A 20,517-nucleotide genomic window follows, 5' to 3' on the forward strand; every position below is an offset into this window, starting at 1 on the left:
GCTGATTCTGACTTCTTTAAAATTTGAAACTTTTTTGAGAGAATCCAGATGGCGCCTCCATCAATTAACTCTGAGAATCACACTCCAGTTCAGCACTTCCAGTGAGGGGCACTTGGAGAGTACTGATATATGATCCAGCTAAGATAGTTAACATCCTGAGTAAATACAAGAGTAACACTTTACACTGCGCACCATTTGACTGAAACTATGCCTTCAAATTCTTAGCAATTTCATTTGCTCTTCTGGTTAATTCTGCTCCAGCACTGAGACGTGATACTCTTGTGACATTGTGGAGCTATCGGAAGTAGCAGCTGATTTACCACATGGTAAACCCTCTTGAGCCCCAGGGCATTCTGCCAAAAGACTGCCTGAGATTTGCTGCTCCATTTTTAGTACATGGGCTGGGTTTCTTCATACAATGCTTGAAAGCCAATATGCGTCAGCAGCGTTGAGGCTTTTTAGCTTTTAAATATTTTTAATTAAGATGGTCTTCAGAAGTCATTGGTTTGATCTTAGAAATATGACAATTGCACATTCAGATTATACGTTCCCTTAGAACTCATCTCTTTCTACAAGCATTCTTGGATAAAGCCAATCTTCATCACTGTACAGCTTGTACTATTTGTATTATTTTGGCCTCATTCTCTGGTTATTTCCTGCATGCATTTTTCTTTCTCTGCAATTAGACTGTAAACTCTTCTAGGTCAAGAAGAATAGCTGCTTTTTTTTGCAGCATTCAGTATATATTAATAAATATTAATAAAAATATTAATAAAAGACGGGGAGATAATTAATCAATTATAATGGTATTTATTATTCAATGTACTGAAGCAAATGAGCAAAATAGGCTTTGCCTAAGTGGGAGGAGAGTGTTTCCATCTCACACTAGCAGTGATACCATGCTTTGCACATCGTAGCATTTGGTAAATATTTCCCAAATGAATGAGACCACTCTACAGAACACAGAATTATAGAGTTGGAAGGTATGTTAAAGAAATGACTACTGGCCCTCTTTTTTTAAAGCAAATTATCCCAGACTGATGAAATCTATCTAGTTTTTAAAAGACCACAAACTTGCACAGTGAATCATTCCAACATTTTGAAGCCCTCACTATTAAAATACTTTCTTTATATCCTGTCCTGGATGGTAGGGAAATTGATGACATAATTTCACTCAGACACACAAAAATACTTCTAAGATTTCCAAGGTGAGGAAAATAAATAGTGGGAGAAAAAGAGAAAGAGAGAGAGAGCGCGAGAGCGCGCGAGCATGAGAGGGAGAAGAGAGAAGAAAGTTTCAGGTAGATGACCATTTATCTTCCATTCTGAATGTCTTTTTTTTTTTTCCCCAAAAGATATGGAAACGTGGCCTAGCAATAGAGAGGTTAGTGAAAGGTTTTTGTTTTATAATGCACTGAAATTATTTCCTTATGGTTAAAGAAAAACAGCCTATCCTTTAGCTTTAAAAAAGGGGAGCATGTGTAACTGTGCAGAAAAGAATACTTAGGTTTCATTATTTCCTTTGGAAAAAAGTTATAAGCTACTCTGAATGAGTACAGTAGCTTTATATAAAAGATTATCAACCAGAATACATACTCCTGGAAATTTTAGCTCCATTGACTTCAACTTTCTGGATGAAGGCCAAATGAAAATATCTTCCTTATGGGTGAAGGAAGAATCATCTGAGCTATTTATTTTAGCTATGTAAATGTATGTGTTGTTTTTATTAAGGCAGCCATGTCCTATTTTATGCTCTGTGGTTTTCTTCTCTCAATATTAGGACTCTGAATAGAACTTAGGATGGTATCTCTTTTTATTTAATATTAGATAGCCCTTTATTTCTTCTGAAAAATGAACAGTTCAACTAATATGGAAAAGCCATGCTCTGTGTTTTCTTTAGTACAAGCTTCATAACCTCAGCAACAACTTACTCTTTCTCCTTTGGGACCTGCAGGGCCATGGGGTCCCATAGGACCATCTGTTCCCTAAAAAAAAAAAAGATAATATGAGATATATCACAAGGCTGCAGGAATAGCAGTTATAATTTATCCTGAATTTTTCCTAGGTGAATGGTGCCTAAGAATACCAGTAAGACAACTCATCTCCTTTCAAAGTGCTTCATGCTTGATTATTTCAGGCCAGCGGTTTTCAAGAAACTCATGCAAAAAGGATGAATTATATAACTGCATGTTTCAATGAAAGGTACACACAAAAAGCTGCATATCATATTTAATTATATCTTTTTCCTCTGACTAAATAAAGCATCATTGGCCGGGTGCAGTAGCTCAAGCCTGTAATCCCAGCACTTTGGGAGGCTGAGGTGGGTGGATCATCTGAGGTCAGGAGTTTGAGGCCAGCCAGCCTGGCCAACATGGTGAAACCTTGTCTCTATTAAAAACACAAAAATTAACTGGGCATGGTGGTGGGCACCTGTATTCCCCTACTCAGGAGGCTGAGATTGTAGTGAGCCAAGATCGTGCCACTGCACTCCAGCCTGGGCAACAGGGCGAGACTCGGTGTCAAAAAATAATAAATAAATAAATAAATAAATAAATAAATAAATAAATAAATAGAGCATCTTCACTTTGCCCCATAATCCTAAGAAGAAAAATGTAATTGTTTTTCCTTCCTGTCACCTTTTCCTCAAGCCCTTCTCTACACTCACTGCCACCCTTAGCCGGGCAAGCTCTGAACTCTTGTTTTCAGCTGTTTAAGAGGCTTGAACAGTTACACAAGTAGAAGAAAATTATGAAGCAAATGAAAACAGTGTGTAACTGTTCAATCCAAACTTTCTGCAGCTCTCTTGGGGGCAGCAGGCACTTACAGGAAAGGAATCATTCTTATAGATGCTGCGGCAGTGGCTGGTCACTAGGCTTACAACTCACAAACCAGGCAGCCAAGATGAACTTAAATATAGAATTCCCTTTTGTACCCCTGGTTAGTTCAGGATTAGGATTTCTGCGGGAGAAGAGGTGATATTTGAATGAATGTAAGAACGCTGAGGTCCAGTGAAAGTCATGACTGCCTGAAATAAGTTTTTAGAATTGAAAAGATGGGAATTTCTTTTAGATTCTTAAAACTGTAGCCAGGACTTCGAGTATACTTGCTCATTTCCAGGATGACTATGCTTAGATTCACACAAAATGGATTATAATATTTGCAAATGTAGGAACTATTTCAGCATGATTTTTCTTTAGTATTCCCATTTCTGTTCTACTATTCTGGTTTATTCTGTTAGAGCCTTGTGTTAAGAAAGAATTCAGAGTTTAAAATTCATTCTAATGTTGCCGAATTCTCATCAGTTTAACTGATATTTTTCTTACTGCCTGATTTCAAAGTTCACGTTCAGAAGACTTCTAAATACTGAGTATTTGTGGCTGAAATTTAAGAGCTGGAGCTGTTAAGAACCAAAGAAAAAAAGACAAAATGACAGAAGACAGACAAGTCATTTCTATGAACAGAAATTGAAAGTTAGTGCCAAGGAAGAAGTTACATTTGATGGGCATAAGTCTAAAAGGAAAAGCAAGTTACAATAATTTCACATTATTTTAATCTTTTCAGAGGGCCGCTCTCATGGAATTGTAGGGGATGTCTGTCTACTGGTTCTGGAAAAATTCATCTGGGATTCTAAGATAATGAAGCCCATTAGTCTGGTCATTCTTCCCACCTAGCAAATTATCCAGACTTGAACACAAGCTTCAGAAAGACGTTCTGGCAGTTTAGCTGTTCTCCAGACAGAGTTGCAACCGTCCTCTGTCCACCTTTCCCCTCTTTGCGGCCATCTTTGTCCACCTTCCCCTTTTACGACAGCCCTAAGTACACCCTCATCATTTGATGAGAGGACATGGAGTAAAGGGGTCTGTCCTGAAGTGCACGATTCACAGCCACAAAACGTCAGAACAAGACAAGGGACTGACTCACCCGGGATCCTGGCTTTCCGTCTAAGCCAGATGCTCCCTGTGTGATTTGGTTGGTAGCAGGGTTGGTGGGTGTAACACGAATGACAAGAACAGAGATTAGTATGAGGTACCGATGAACAAATGTAACACTTCAAACAACATAATACGCAGTTACAGGGTTCTGGGATGAATATCACATTGCTACAAATTGTTAGTTAAAAAAAAAAAAAACCACATGACAAACACCCCACAGATGATGGCATTTTAATGACATTTCTATTTGACAAATTCTTATTTAGAAATCAAGCTAATGAAGTGTATAAACTGGGCTACAAAGTAGTTACTCATAACAGTCGCAGGCTTCTATCTAATTTCCCTATGAAATTCATTTTCTAAAGACTGTGCTGTTCACCATATATTTCTTTAGGTTCTGAAGAGAAAAGAATGGGCTAAAAAAAGGGCTCATTATAATAATCAATCAAATTTAGCATTTCAGAGAGAAAAAAAGAGCTCTGGTTATACTTGTTAAAATAGTGTTTATGAATAAGAAATGCAGGGTTTTCACATGTTAGGATGACTCTTGGTGGATTTTACATCAACAATAATTACTCATTGTTTTCTCATTTGTTCCTACTGTTCACACTACCTTCCACTAGAGGGACTTCTAGGAAAAGGAAAAAGCCAGAAAACAGTTGGTGCGACCAAGCAAAAAATAACTTCCAAACTAAATTGTTTCTCGATTCCTTCAAATAATCTTTGCATCAAAGCCTGACTGGGGAAGTAACTTTAAAAATTTAATGTTCTCAGACAATGCACGCTTTTCTTCACTTTGAACTCTAGGCTACACATAAATAGTGTATGATTTAAAAATAGCATTTTCAATGTTTGTTTCAAGAATAAGCACAATTATTTCTTTGATACAGCTTTTGTGTCTCAAAGCCCAAGTATTTATTTACAGTCCTTTAAAAATATTGGTTAGATCAAGGAGTATTTAAGAAAAAAAATGCACTGGCCCTAAAAATTCTCTTGTCAAGATTGCAGAACTATTTCCCAATTTTATGCTTCAGATGCAGTTAATAATACAAAATGGAAAAAAAAAATCGATTCCAGATGAAAACTCTACCAATGATGTTATTCTATATACATGTTGGGTATTTTGAGTTTTTATTTTAAAATTTCTTCTGTATAATCCTATTATGAGCCATACTATAACTGCAAAATACATACTTTTTTTTTTTGAGATGGAGTTTCACCCTTGTTGCCCAGGCTGAAGTGCAATGGCACAATCTTGGCTCACTGCAACCTCCATCTCCCAGGTTCAAGCGATTCTCCTGCCTCAGCCTCCCGAGTAGCTGGGATTACAGGCATGCGCCTTCACACTCAGCTAATTTTTGTGTTTTTAGTAGAGACAGGGTTTCATCATGTTGGCCAGGCTGGTCTCAAACTCCTGATGTCCACTGATCACCTGCACTTTGGGAGATCACTGGCTGGTCTCAAACTCCTGATCTCCACTGATCACCAGCACTTTGGGAGATCACCGATCTCCCAAAGTGCTGGGATTACAGGTGTGAGTCACCATGCCTGGCCTACGTACGTCTTTTTTTTTTTTTTTTTTTTTTTTGAGATGGAGTCTCGCACTGTTGCCTAGGCTGGAGTGCAGTGGTGTGATCTCAGCTCACTGCAACCTCCACCTCCCAGGTTTATGCCATTCTCCTGCCTCAGCCTCCCAAGTAGCTGGGACTACAGGCGCCCGCCACCACACCCGGCTAGTTTTTTGTATTTTTAGTCGAGACAGGGTTTGTTAGCCAGGATGGTCTTGATCTCCTGACCTGGTGATCCACCCGCCTCGACTACCCAAAGTGCTGGGATTACAGCATGATCCACTGCGCCCAGCCTTACATATGTCTTTTGTTAGCAATAATTACAATAAAAATGTATATTGTTCTTCGTTTGTTTAAGGTTAGCATAGGTACAGCTATTAGCTAAATGTTGCATAAAAATTATGAATAGCCCTAAATTTTAAATTAGGGCAGACTTTAAATAAATCAGATTGAAAGTTTAAATAAAATAGAAAATCCAAACTTTCTTTTGCCTTTTGATACTTTCTTCAGTTACCATTATTATAACATTTGAAAATAAATGTAGGCCAGGCATAGTGGCTCACATCTATAATCCCAGAGCTTTTAGAGGCCGAGGCGGGAAGATTGTTTGAGGCCATGAGTTAGAGATCAGCGTGGGAAACATGGCAAGACCCAATCTCTATAAAATATTTAAAAAAATAAATCACTTGAGCCCAGGACTTTGAAGCTGCAGTGAGCTATGATTGTACCATTAGACTCTAGCCTGGTGAGAGTGAGACGCTGTCTCAAAAAAAGAAAAAAGAAAATAAATGGCGAAATTGTAATAATTTTACACTGATACTATTATTTATCTACCTAGAATGCTGAATTAATGACTCACATAAATTATAGAGGTTTTATGCCTGTAGTCCATTGATCTAATTGGTGTGATTAAACCTATATTCTAGGCTGGGCTGGTGGCTCATACCTGTAATACCAGCACTTTGTGAGGCTGAGGCGGGTGGATCACCTGAGGTCAGGAGTTTGAGACCAGCGTGTCCAACGTGGTGAAACCCCGTCTCTACTAAAAATAGAAAACTTAGCCAGGCATGGTGGTGCGCACTTGTAGTCCCAGCTACTCGGGAGGCTGAGGTACAAGAATTGCTTGAACCCGGGAGATGGAGGTTGTGGTGAGCCGGTGACAGAGAGAGCCTCTGTCTCAAAAATAAATAAATTAAATAAACCTATATTTTAATACAAGGTTTATATCAGTCATTCAATAAATAAATACTTACTGACCATCTACTATATGTGGGATGTATGTAAGGCACTTGCTATCAACTGGCATAAAGTATAATACCCATGGCAAAAATGAAATAAGTGGTCATCAGCTTGTTTTTCCTCCCACATTTCAAATTGTGTATAAACTATATTCTGCTACTGATTTTATGTCATATTTTACTCATGTAATCTATATTGTTCTTTGTTGATTTGTATCTGTATTCACCTAATAGGAAGCATATTAAAGGCTTGAAATTAAAGCCTCATAATAACAATTTTTAAAAAATCTCCATTTAGTTGTTGTGGAAAGAAGGCTGACATAAAGAAAACGAAGAGCCAGGGGGAGATTCCTTCTTCATGAAAAGTAAAAGTCTCTAAACAACTGCAAAATACTTCTTTATACTACTCACTATTGCCACAAGAACCTCATAATAGGGAATTTTCAAAACGAACAACATAAAACACGTAGAACATGATATGATTGATTAATGTAAGGAGCCACAGCATTGACCTCACGCCATCAACAATGGCCAATTCCATACCTGCCACCAACTGAGGGCTACAGTTTTTGGTATCCAAGGAGAAAAAACAATTGAGGAGGCATTTTAAACTGCACTAGACTATAAAAAGTGTTTGGGAGAAACTATGAAATAATGAGCACAACACTTTTAAAAGAAGGGGATAATGGGAGAAGAATTGTCAGCCCTAAAAGAGGAAGGTTGGCATGTATGTAATTGAAGAATGACAGGACATTTATAGCATTGTTTTTTGCGGGTCTTCCTCTTACAGAAAAGCAGGCATCAGAGACACAAAACTGAGCTGAGCTCTCCTCGAACATAATGTGTTTCCTAATTACAGAAACCTCAACAGTACGAGCTGCTGAGTAAACTAGAGTTATCACGTAGGGTAGAAAGAAAAATCTGAGATTTGCACTAAAATGGAAAGTTTTCTTTACTTACTGGAAGACCAAGGGGTCCTCTGTCACCCTTTTGACCTGGTTCACCCTTCAATCCTTTAACACCATTTAACCCTGGTTCACCCTAAATGCAAAAGCAAATGCCAATTTTGGTTGCTATTATGGGTGTTTAAACTGTGAGAGAAGAGAGCCAGTCTCTGAAATAGTTGCAGATTCCAGTTTTAGGAAACAGCAGAGTCAGGCTAGATTTGTCTTGCACCAAATATTAATTTTTAAAGTTAAAATTAGTTACTAAACTGACATCAACAATTAATATTCTAGAAATCAAAATTCCCAGGAAAGTGTGCTCCTTACAATAAAAATATGTATGGTTGATTTCCTAAATTTTTCAGTTCTATCTCAAGGAAATTCATGTTATACCACATTTTTATGATCAAATAATTCAAAGACAATCGAGTGGAGGATGCTGAAGAAGATTCAGTAGAAGAAAAAAAAAAAAAACCCACTCTGCTGGAATGGAAAACTGGAATATGCAGGACAGGGTTATAGACAGATATTTTAAGCCTTTAAGCATGTTGTCCAACGGAATGAACTAAAAATGTAGCAGCTGATGTTTGAAGTAATGCCATTTAGCAAGTCCTCATTCACTGCCCTTGCCAAGTCAGATCCCTACATGGACTAATCAACAAATCAGCAATCCCAGGAGAAAATATGAAGATCAAAGAACTTAAATGTAGTTTTACTAACTATCCATCTGCCCAATGTTAGAATAAAGAAAGTATGAATTTAACTCAGGGTGACATTATAAAAGCCATGGTAAATGGTAAATTATTGACTCTATTTTTAAAAACCAAGAAATACAGTACACCTATTTTCCATCAGTAACAACATGTTAGATATCAAGTTCTGACCTGTATAATTTTTGACTTTTATATGTAGACATTAATTTGCCAAGAAAATCTTGAAGGACTTGTGAATGAGAGATTATTTCAGACACAAATGCCCTATAGAGTCTTGCTGGGTTGGGACGGGAAAGGGAAGAGGCTATACTGACATGGCAGAAGGGGTTTTTAACCTGGGTAATATTTACTCAACTTGCCTAATGATGTAAGTCAGTGTAGCGCTTGTTAAACATAAAGAGTTCAGGGCCCCACCCAGTCCATGGTAGCACAGAAATGGGTATCTTTAATAAGCCTCCCAGGTGATTCCTATCAGGAAATTCTGGGAAACACTGAGCTAGATTCATGCATGGAATCATGTTATGTATTCGAACTTTCAAAGGGGGTCGCAAAGTGATAAACACATTGGCATGGCATTAAGAAACTCCAGGATTTTGAAGATAGGATGTTTGCTGCGCAGCCACTCTAGCAAGTCCAAATGTGCCGGTTGTTGGTAAGATAGTATCCTGGGAATTCTACTGATTGAGGACACGATATTAAGGCCAAGGCTCAATAGTCAGTGACTAATTTGAGATCTGTGGCTTTGCATGTGTGTGTACTTTCAGCAAGTGGTCTTGAGGTACTTGGGGTTAAATCCAGTGACAGAAAGACCAAATATCAAGTCTGGACCTAAGTTCTAGTCCCAGATGTGTCATGAACTAGCTGTGTAATTTGGGGCAAATAACCTAAACTGTTTGGGCCTGTAGTTTATCATCTATGAAATCAGGGAACTTGCATAGATATCGATGAGGTCTTTTCAACTTTATAATATCTGAAACTTATGATTTAAGTAAGAATTGAAGTTATATGGACAAAATAAATTGTTGCATTCTAGAAATCAAAAGCTTCTTGGGCATCTCCTAATCCAACTGTGATGGCATATCTGAATCACTTATGAAATTAAATATCTTGGTGACATTATCCTTAGTCATTATGACCAGGCTGGTTTTTGTTGGCATCTTAAAATCCAAGAGTAGGGCTGGGCGTGGTGGCTCAAGCTTATAATCCCAGCACTGTAGAAGGCCAAGGCAGGCGGATCACCTGGGGTCAGGAGTTCAAGACCAGCGTGGCCAACATGGTGAAACCTCGTCTCTACGAAAAATACAAAAATTAGTCGGGCATGGTGGTGGGTGCCTGTAATCCCAGCTACTTGGGAGGCTGAGGTAGGAGAATCACCTGAACCCAGGAGGCAGAGGTTGCAGTGAGCCGAGACTGCACCATTGCTCTCCAGCCTGGGAAACAAGAGCGAAATGCCATCTCAAAAAACAAACAAACAAACAAACAAACAAAAATCCAAGAGTAGGAAGCACTGATTTTGTCCAGATGGGGAAAAAGGCTGAGAGAGATTAAACAACTACTAAGATCACAAAGCTGATAGATGGTGCTCCTGTTTTCTGACTCCCCCAGATAGTACTCTCACCCCAAAGTCTAATTGGTGCTTCTGAGATACTGTTAACTCACTAGCCTTATTGGAAGGTAAGGTAGTCTAAGAAGAATAAAGAGGCGTGAACTTCTCCCATTCCTGGGTGTCACCTGCCTGACTGGGAAAAGGAAACCCAGATTTTCTGAGTCAGACCAATACCTGCCACCATCCCTAGAGCTGCGTGGGCTAAAGAGAGCCAGCCTCCCCCGAGGAGACAGTGGCCTGCCTCTGGGCTTTGTGACGCCTAGTGCCAACATTGCCTTTATGTGTCTTCCCAGCCCCTACCTGTTAGTTGCACCAGCTCACTACTGAGGCACTCTCAGGAGTTCATGAACCTTCTTTCAAGCAGGCTTGAGGATGAGTTATAGAATTTTTCTGTTCAGAACCAAGTATCACATAGCAACAATAACAGCTGTCTTTTGATATTTATCAACAGCTGCACCAGATATTTTGCTAAGTGTTTTATAATCATACCTCATTAAGTTATCACAGCACTGTAAGGTGAGTTACCCAGTTGAGTAAATAAAGGATCAGAGAGGGTCCATAATCTGCTCAAAGTGATACAGCCTGGCAAGATTGAGATTAGAATATAAGTCTTTATCACATATGTTCCCCGAAAGGGGGAGCTTGTCTTTCAGGGCTTATTTTAATCTGCTGGGATGTCCTCTCGGTCTAGACTAAGGCAAAGGACAGGTGGAGACCATCTTCATCATGCAAGCTACACTAATTCTGACAAAGAGGAGCTTTTCTCCCATGTTCTCTTTTTAACCCAAAAGTATAGAATGCATGTAAGTGCTGTGATCTTCTTCCCAGTATAGCACACCTGAAATACCCCACCCACTTCTAGACCAATGACCTCTGGGCAAATACAAAATTAAGATGCTGGAGAGGCAAAGCATTTAGATGTGGTATGACTACATGGCAAGCAAGAAATATCAATTACTAACATCCAAATATACAGCTAGAGACACCATTAAAAAAAGCATCTAGACTAGTCTGAGAATCTCATCAGATTCACTTCTAAATGGTTGACTTGAGTACATTATGATTCATAATTTGAGAAGCTTACATAGTAACCAGGAAAAAGGCAAAATGAGGAATAATTTATCTCCAGGTGATCACTTAAATTTGTTATAAGTCATTTTGTGTTATGAGATTTAAACATCTGGATGCTTAAAGGCTCAAAGATTATCGACATTACTTGACAAATAAGACAGGACAGACATGCTTCTGTCATGCTTCTCCATGATTATCAAGGAAGCAGAAATCAAATAATCAAGGGATTTGTTGGATTACCTTTGGTCCAGGAAGTCCATGAGGTCCCTGAAAATGGAAAACAGAGCTTTTAATTAAGAATTGATTCTCTGTTTCCCAGCAGGAGTGAATATTATATCACATAACAAAAGAGATGAAGACAAGAATCTTCTTGTTTGAGCTATAGCTAGAGGCAGGCTAGTGGATATTATTTATTACCTACCAAAAGTTCCTGCCAGTTCTTGGATTGCTCTGTAATAGGAAATTCATTAATAGCAATTCTGTCTGCTAATACCTTTGAGGAGGGAGAAATCCGCCAGGGTTACGTGGAAGAAAGAAGTAGGAAAAAACGGTATTCTGAAGAAGTAAATTATGGTCACTCTTTCCTCCCATTGCTCAAGAAAGAGCATTATTGGAATGATCTAAGCCACAGAGCATAGCCAGTCATCCCTTTCTGACTAGCTCCATTTCTATTTTATACCATAAACAATTATTATTGACTTCTTCTCCTTCTCCTTTTTATTCTTCCTTCTCCTTCCTCCCTCCCTCCCTTTCTCTCTTTTTCTTTCTTTCTTTCTTTCTTTTTCTTTCTCTTCTTTCTTTTTTTGCAAAAAATGGTAATTTTTTCAAATTACCATTAAAAAGTCTGAGTAGAATAAGCGAGATGCTTCATGAGTTCAAATGAAATAAAAATATGACTTTGAAGAGAAATTTGCCAAAGAGAAGCCCCAGATTTTAAGTGACAGGGAAGAGGAGAGGTTTTCCATTAACTCTTCCAGACCCAAGGTGTTGAATAATCTAAAGAAGACAGGAAGAGAGGAGATGACACCCAAGTTTGGGATTCTGAAGCATCATTTATTTAAGATTAAAGAAAAAATTGTTATGTAGGAAAGCTAAGCATTATTATTTAGATTGCATTTATTTTTACAAAAACAAATTCTTCAAAGTTCTTGTAATAATTGTTTATCGGTGGAAGAAAGTCATAATGCATGCATGACTCAGGATTATAAAACACGTATTTTGTAGAAAATCTAAATATACAGACTAGTCAACTTAAATTAACTAAGGTTACTGTGGATTGCTGTAAACATTTCAAGAGATTTAAACAAACTATTTGGAGAAAGGAGTATTTAAATATCCATCAGTAAAATTATAAAACTTCAGGAAAAATTTATATTAAGCAATGCCTATATATTTGTTACATATGTCCACATTAGAATAATATTTTCCTTTTCGATAAGTGTCAGGTAAGCATTTTCAGGAAATGGCTGTTACTTTATCAGGTATTCTTATCTCATTTTAATAATGGCTTAAAATTCCTCTAAACTAATTAATTTTATGATATGAACAGGCTGTAGCATTTTCTAATTTAACTTTCTATCTTATAGTAGAGGAGGTATTAAAAAAAAAAAAGCCAAAAGTATGCCATTTGCTTAATTCTTAATGAACCATCTAGTTTTAAGAAAATAAGGTCACACTGGGTGAGGTGGCTCACACCTGTAATCCTAGCACTTTGGGAGGCCAAGGCGGGTGCATCACTTGAGTCCAGCAGTTCAAGAGCAGCTTGGGCAATGTGGTGAAACTTCATCTATTCAAAAAATACAAAAATTAACTGGGCGTGGTTGGTGACATGTGCCGTAGTCCCAGCTACTCAGGAGGCTGATGTGGGACAATCACCTGAGCCCAGGAGATAGAGGTTGCAGTGAGCCATGATCGTGCCACTGTACTCCAGCCTGGGCCACAGAGTGAGACCTTGTCTCAAAAAAAAAAAAAAAAAAAAAAAAAGGAGAAAGAAAGAGCGAGAAAGGGAGGTAGGGAGGAAGGAGAAGGAAGAAGAAGAAGAAGGAGAAGGAGAAGAAGGAGAAGAAGTCAATAATAATTGTTTATGGTGTAAAATAGAAATGGAGCTAGTCAGAAAGGGATGACTGGCTATGCTCTGTGGCTTAGATCATTCCAATAATGCTCTTTCTTGAGCAATGGGAGGAAAGAGTGACCATAATTTACTTATTCTGTAATACTGAAGTCTTTTGATTAATTTACACCTGAGAGACACATGTGACCTTCTAGCCTGCTTGACTTGCTCTTATTCTGCTCCAGTCAAAAGCATTTGAAGCACTCTGCCTTTGACATTCTAACCTTAACACAACTGTCATTGGTTTGACATTTAAAGAATTATACTTGCTTAATGGCTGCCTTCCTCACTGGACATCAGTTCCTTCAGGACAGGGTCACTGTCACCACTGGCCACTGCAAGACACCTGCAGTTAACACTGGCCCTGGCTCAATGAATCAATCAAAGTATCATAAAAGTAAGAAGGAAAAGATCTACCAATATATGTTATCTGAGGAAGTAAGCTTCAATTTTTATCATACTGTTTTACAAATATCCTTTTTTAAAATTGACACATAACTATATTTGTGGATACGATATGATGTTTTGATACCTTATACGTAAATGTTCCTACTGAACATTTCATTAAAGAGTTCAAACCTCAAACTTTGTCAGAATCATTCTTTAATGGCTATTACTACTACTACTATTAGTATGATTATTATTTTTGAGATAGGGTCTCACTGTCTCCCAGGCTGAAGTGCAAGGGCACGATCACAACTCACTGCAACCTCGGCCTCCCTGGGCTCAGGCAATCCTCCCAACTTAGCCTCCTGAGTAGCTGGGACTACAGGCATGTGCCACCATGCCCAGCTAATTTTTGTATTTTTTGTAGAGATGGGGTTTTGCCATGTTGCCCAGGCTGGTAACTCCTGACCTCAAATGATCTGCCCACCTTGGCCTCCCAAAGTGTTGGGATTACAGGCATGAGCCATTGTGTCCAACTGATTCTAAATCTTATTCTGCTGGTATTAGAGCAGCGGCTGGATAAAATGATTTGCCAGTGTTCACGCTGTAAGGCTGTAGTAGAGCTTGCTATATCTGTCTGTCTTTCCTCACCTCTATCACGAAACTACTCTTATCTCTTCCCAACATATGTGTTTGGGAGAATGAATGACAACACTGTAAAGTTAATATATCTCAAAGCACCTGGTATTTTCCATCCATTCCACAGAGAGTAGTACAAAATACAAGCTGACTGTTTAGAGGGATGTGTTCATGTTCTCTCTAGTAGCATGCTCATAAATAAGCAATTACATTTTAGAAAGAAGGGAAACTTACCATGGGGCCAGGTGGGCCATGGGGACCTGGTGGGCCTGGTGGGCCTATGATCTGTATGTCCAAAAAATAAAAATGTTTTTGGTTACTTCATTTAGATAAGGCAGTTCAACTTGAATCTTGTGCTGGGGTTCTGCTAAGGCCATTAGTAGTTGCAGAGGAAGAAAGATACTGGAATAAGTGATGTGTTTGATTCTCTAGATTTAGAAATTCCCTTGTGAGAATTAAAAAAATACTCCAAAAAAAAGTTCTACAAAAGCCAGAATAAATCAAAAGTATGTTAAAAGAAAAGGAAGCAACTGATTACCAAGAAACGCTATAATGTCACTACTATCAAACTCAAATATTTCACTAAGCATAAGCAGGACTCTGGAGAAACAAACAGATATGTTCTATATTCACAAAGATCTATCCATTGTTATGAGAAAACCATTGATTTTTTTTCCCTCAGGATTAGACAGTCCTCTGAAAACCTGCTTCTACCTCAGACCTCTGATATACTTTGTCTCTCACTGTGCAAGGCTGACGGATGTTTCTTCTACAGTTTGACAAACCAAGAAGTTTGAGGTCTGTCTACTGTTATTCAGTCATCTGGCAGAGGTGGTATAGGTAAGTAACAGGTCAGCGTGTGAGGAGGCTCAGGAACCATGGAAGTTCAGCCACCATGGACTTACAGAAGGACCCTGTGGACCTGGCATTCCAGAATCTCCTTTTTCTCCTTTCATTCCATTGGCTCCCTACGAACAACCAGTAGCAGAGTTAAGCAGATAAAGTTATTTCCAGTGTAAGAGACAACTGAATTTTCTCCCCAATCCCATTGTTCTCTTGACATTTTATAATATTATGCACTTGCTACATAAAAGAAGGATTTATCTCCTTGCATTCTAGCTTAAAATAGCAACTTTACTAAAATCTCTAGGATTATGGGTGATATATAAAATAAAATATAAAGTAAATACAAACTGGCTTGAGCTTGATTGGTTAAAGTCCTACAGTGTTAAATATATTGAGTTATAAATGTTATATCTTTTATGGTGGTGTGCAATTTAAACAGCAAAGGTAAGTCTTTTAACTTAGTTTTTATTGACATTTATATACTTCCTTGTTTTATAAAAAAGTCTAAGGCAGTGTAGTTTACTGCATTTTTTAAAACAATTTTTACATTTTCTCCTCCAAATTCTGGGTTAGAATTATGGGGAAAACCACAAAATACCATCCCATAGTATCATACACACAGAGGACACTTTCCAGAGAAATTTGTTTTTTAATTGTCCTGTATTTTTTGGCTCATTTCTTTATTATGGTTTATTTCATAATAACCAGTTAATACCATCTTATGCATACTAAATTAAAGTGGCCAACTATGTTTATTTTATTATCTTCTAGGGAAAACAATTCAGGAAAACATGAAGGCTTACTTTATAATTCATTTGGTTACAAGCTTTACAATTTGAGTTCCCTAGAGTAATTAACCAATAATACCCCTCAAATATTTCAAAATAAAAATATTAGATGAACCACTAGATGAGATTGCAGCTAATGATATAACTCTTTTCTGATTGTTTAATTTACCTTAATAAGAACATAACATAAAAAGTATAAACAAACGAAAACTATAAACATACCGGTAATCCAGGAAGTCCAATTCCTCCTTTTTCGCCTGTCATACCTGGGTCCCCCATGTCTCCCTTTGAGCCTTTGAGTCCCTAAAAATGATAGATAGAGTTGGCATGTAAGCAGCATACTGACCCCTGATAATTACATCCTAGGGAAAATAGAATTCCGGATCAATTTCATTAGTAGGTGGGTTCAATGTTGAGATGATTCTGATTTTTGTTTTTAGGTCGAGTTATTTCTCACAGCACCCTTCTATATGCAATCAGTACTATTTCTCCCTATAATGAAATAGATTAAGTTCTATTAGACCATTTAAGTATGAAAAACATGAACTTAGGTTTTCACATAATTTCTCCTGATTTTATATTTTTACCTGGCAGCTAATTCTATCTCACCGCACCTGAAAACAACTTAATAGATTTCATTCTCAACAATACAGGATGTATTCCGAACCGGGACCTAGTTTTATATAATAACAAATGTCCAGAAAAATTTCTCTCATCTCTATCCACTATACTCCCCTCCCTCCTAACTGCAGGCAGAAGTTCCAGTCACCATCAGTTTGCAATGGTCCAGTCTACAGACTGGTAAATCATTGGATCATTTACCGCACACTAATGCTCAATCAATGCTTAAAAGTATGACAACCTCTTCACAGTGTTCTTATTTTGTTCTCATGATGTCTCTATGAGGTGAGCCAGAATGTTATTTTTATTCTCCTTTACAGTGAGGAAATAAATATGGATTTTGAATGTTAACAAATCTGAATTTTGTAATTTTTTTTTTTTTTTTTGAGTCGGAGTCTCACTCTGTCATCCAGGCTGGACTGCAATGGCGTGATCTTGGCTCACTGCAACCTCTGGCTCCCAGGTTCAAGCCATTCTCCTGCTTCAGCCTTCCAAGTAGCTGGGACTACAGGCATGCACCACTATGCCCAGCTAATTTTTGTACTTTTAGTAGAGACGAGGTTTCACCATGTTGGCCAGGCTGGTCTCAAACTCCTGACCTCAGGTGATCTGCCCACCGTGGCCTCCCAAAGTGCTGAGATTACAGGCATGAGCCACCATGCCTGGCCTGAATTTTATAATATTAGTACTGACATTAATTTATATTTTTAAGCATTTTCATCCTAGGAAACTCACTTCGATATACTGATGGCTCATTCTTCAGTAGAGATGATCATAGTTATTATAGTAAGGGGCTTCTAGGCTGCACAAACCTGTTTATCTTTTCTTTATTAAAAACTATTCATGGAGAAAAATTATTTATGGAAAGGAACTTTTCTTGTTAACTGTACCTATTTAATAGTACCTAGTTCAGAATTACCCACTGGGTGAGTAGATGCCTGAATGAATAGATGGATCTTACTGATTAAAAACACCTGGATTATTTTTAGGGATCTACTGACAGAGAGCAGCCAGACGGCAACTTAGTGACAGAAGAAGACCTTGCAAAGCCTATAGAAAAAAAAAAAAAAGCTAGCTGCTATATCTGTAGGAGTCACATTGTATATCATTATGCATGTCAAATTAATTACTTATAATGACCAATGGTCAGAGAAGTAACATAGACAGACTTTAAAATTCTAAGTGATCTATGATATAGCAAATCATCTAAGGTATCTATGTTTTTTTTTTTTATCACATGTTCACTTAATATGGCATTATTATTGTTTCAACATATAATTCTGATATTAAAAATAACATCTCCTAAACCTAATTTTCCTATCTAATACTTTCTTCTAAGGAGTACATGTTCACTAGCTGTATTAAGAATCCTTTTGATTTCTTATGATTTTCCTGATTTTAGCCATTTCTCCGGTAAATAATGGAAACTAAGAAAACACTAAAGATCTTGAAATGAACCCTTTTGATTCCATTCCAAATTCTGAATACTGTCCATGTTCTCCAGCTCAGATTCTTTTAGGGCAGGGGTCGCCAAACCATGGCTCACAGGCCAAATCCATTCCAGGGATTGTTTTTGTACAGAGTGAATTAAAAAAAAAAAATGTTGAGGTGTTAACCAAAAATAAATAAATAAAAAGGAAAGTTCAGCACAGAGTGTATGTGGCCTGTAAAGCCTAAAGCATTTACTATCTGGACTTTTATTAATCAAGCTTGCCGACTTCTGTTTTAGGGGGAACCCTCAGACATATACTACCATACTCTGCCAAGCTACAACTTCCCGGCCTGTTTCTGTATTTTCTAAGGATCTAGGGATTAGGTGTCATCTTTATTTGGGAAAGGAAAACGTTGTCTAAATAAGGCATATAGGCAAGATTTAGTTTTGTGGAAGCTATCATCACTGATTTGAATCTTGACATATTTGTATTAACTGACAAAAATTAGGCTGGTTTTACTAACTTGGTAATGATTTTACAAGTCTACTAAAAATTTGCAGGGGAGTCACTGGTAGGTTGATATAAGGTATTAAGAACCAGACTAAAGTATCATATGGCTTAGATATTTCTGCAAAGAAAACTAAGGTCTAATTTCAAACTAATTGCTTTTTAGAGTCAATGAAGTCTCTAGAACAAAGGGTTAAAAGAAAGAAGGTATCAAATATCAATGCTCATGACATTTTGGCTTCAAATCTACAATAAAAGTAGTAATCAAGAATGATGCTTTGAATAATAGTATATATCCATCAAAATTACCTGCTCTCCATCCATTCCTGGGATTCCTGGAGATCCTTGCTCTCCCTGTTAAGGTAAAAATAGATGACTTACTTCCATTCTCATTGTTAACATACTGCACTACATAAAAAAACAATGCTAGTTGGTTAACAGTACAATTTAACTTTCAGCAAATGCATCATAACCCGAGAATATTCTGTTATAGCACATATCTAAACTAAGGGAAGTAATAATCTTTCTTCAAGATTATGTATAGTATTTATATGTAGCTAAGATCCAATGCTTTTAGTGTTTTTATTTTTTCTCCATGTGAGATGCAGGTTAAAACAGAGTGGTCAAAGAAAACTGATAGACATAATTTGATAGCTGACCATATCCTATAACAACAACCTATCTGCCTCAGTTAGTTAACTTTTTTCTTCATACAACGTCTGTATGATTTCTCTTACTTTCCAATTTCAGTAAAAAGGAAAACATAACAGTTAACCTAAAAAAATAAAATGCAAAGCCTCATGAATTTGCAACAATATTTTAATTGGCACAGTTCAAACAGTTAGTTACAAATTCATGATTGTGAGTGTGCAATTTCCAGAAAAGCCTCACTGAAGGATATCATAAATCAGATATCTTAATCTACATAAAATTACTTTTGAATCAATTCAATTTCTTATACTGTGCCATGAATGAACTAATATTTACTATTCATGTTATGATTTATAAAGATTTTTGACAAACTCAAAATATAGAGATTTTTGTTTGCCTTTTCAAACTGAAGATGTTCCATTAAAAGCAAATTTAAACAATATGCCAGAAAGTTAATCGAACAGCGAATGTTTAGTCACCTTTCAGTTTTGAAAAGTGACTAAATAAATTCCTTGAAAAGTAAGCATTATTTTGTATCAATGAGTCATTTATGTGGATCCCATTACAAATATCCCTGAATCCCACACTGTGGAAACTTTGTAAAAACAGCTCTTCTGAGTGTGAGAGGCCTGCCTCACAGACAGATTTCCAACAGAGCTGACCTGAGCCTATATTTTCTAGAAAGGCCTGTTTGGTGATACTATAAACGACAATATTGAAATGGCTAGAGCTCCTTTCCCTGGTAAAAACTTTAAGAGCTATGAGGTACAGCATGAAATTTGAGCTTTCCAGTGTTTAAGGAAGGTATGATCTTGTGGTTATAAACAAATGAAGCAAGAAAAGCAGTGGGGGAAGGGCCTTTTCTTATTTCAGATTTCCTGCTCTTTGTGGTAGCAGCGAAGTTTATTTTGCCACAAACAAGTCTGCTGAGGTTGGATGCACCTGGCTAAGCCCTAGTTTCATTCAGAGTCTGAATACTTGTCAGCACTGTGGGTCCAATAATGATGGCTTTGCTAGGCTTTTCCCTTTAAAATATGACTCACAAGTGTTTAAAAGGAGAACATAATTCATGAGTTATTCATTTATCCTTCACCTCTCAAATGGGGTTTGTAAGAGTTATTTGATGTGTAGGGAATCAAACAATTCTTGTGTGATAAATGAAGGAGAAATGCTAATTGAGTAAGTTCCCATTCAGTCTGAGTTCCAAGATTAGAAGCGGTTCTATACTTGACTCAGGCTACATTTTGCTGTCGCTTGGTCATAGCTACATTCCACCCCAATTATCCCAACCTTCTCAAGGCAGATCATGAAACACATAAAGGACTATATCAGCTAACACAAGATCTCAATTATAAGACCATTGTGGGGTGGGTGGGGGAGGGATGATAGCATACTGGGAAGGATGGCAAGGGTAGGAGGTAAGTGAGAATGACTCAACCCTCCTCCATATTGCTTGTCTAGAT

At 37.5% G+C, this 20,517-nt stretch overlaps 1 protein-coding gene across 2 annotated transcripts in view; it reads right to left on the bottom strand.

Moving 5' to 3' along the window:
* The window catches only part of COL25A1 (collagen, type XXV, alpha 1), a 514,206-nt gene that overhangs the window by 19,870 nt on the left and 473,819 nt on the right, over nucleotides 1-20,517 (bottom strand). The window contains exons 24-31 of one of the 2 annotated variants that reach the window (XM_011989831.1): nucleotides 18,713-18,757; nucleotides 16,065-16,145; nucleotides 15,114-15,176; nucleotides 14,443-14,493; nucleotides 11,313-11,339; nucleotides 7,699-7,779; nucleotides 3,922-3,957; nucleotides 1,932-1,985 (exon numbers count right to left, since the gene is read on the bottom strand). In XM_011989831.1, the coding sequence (XP_011845221.1) occupies nucleotides 1,932-1,985; nucleotides 3,922-3,957; nucleotides 7,699-7,779; nucleotides 11,313-11,339; nucleotides 14,443-14,493; nucleotides 15,114-15,176; nucleotides 16,065-16,145; nucleotides 18,713-18,757 (438 nt within the window). The remainder of the gene's footprint in view (nucleotides 1-1,931; nucleotides 1,986-3,921; nucleotides 3,958-7,698; nucleotides 7,780-11,312; nucleotides 11,340-14,442; nucleotides 14,494-15,113; nucleotides 15,177-16,064; nucleotides 16,146-18,712; nucleotides 18,758-20,517) is intronic. The other variant, XM_011989830.1, reaches the window with a different exon arrangement.

This window comes from Mandrillus leucophaeus, unplaced genomic scaffold (assembly GCF_000951045.1).
Source record: "Mandrillus leucophaeus isolate KB7577 unplaced genomic scaffold, Mleu.le_1.0 Scaffold364, whole genome shotgun sequence".
NCBI classification, from domain to species: domain Eukaryota; kingdom Metazoa; phylum Chordata; class Mammalia; order Primates; family Cercopithecidae; genus Mandrillus; species Mandrillus leucophaeus.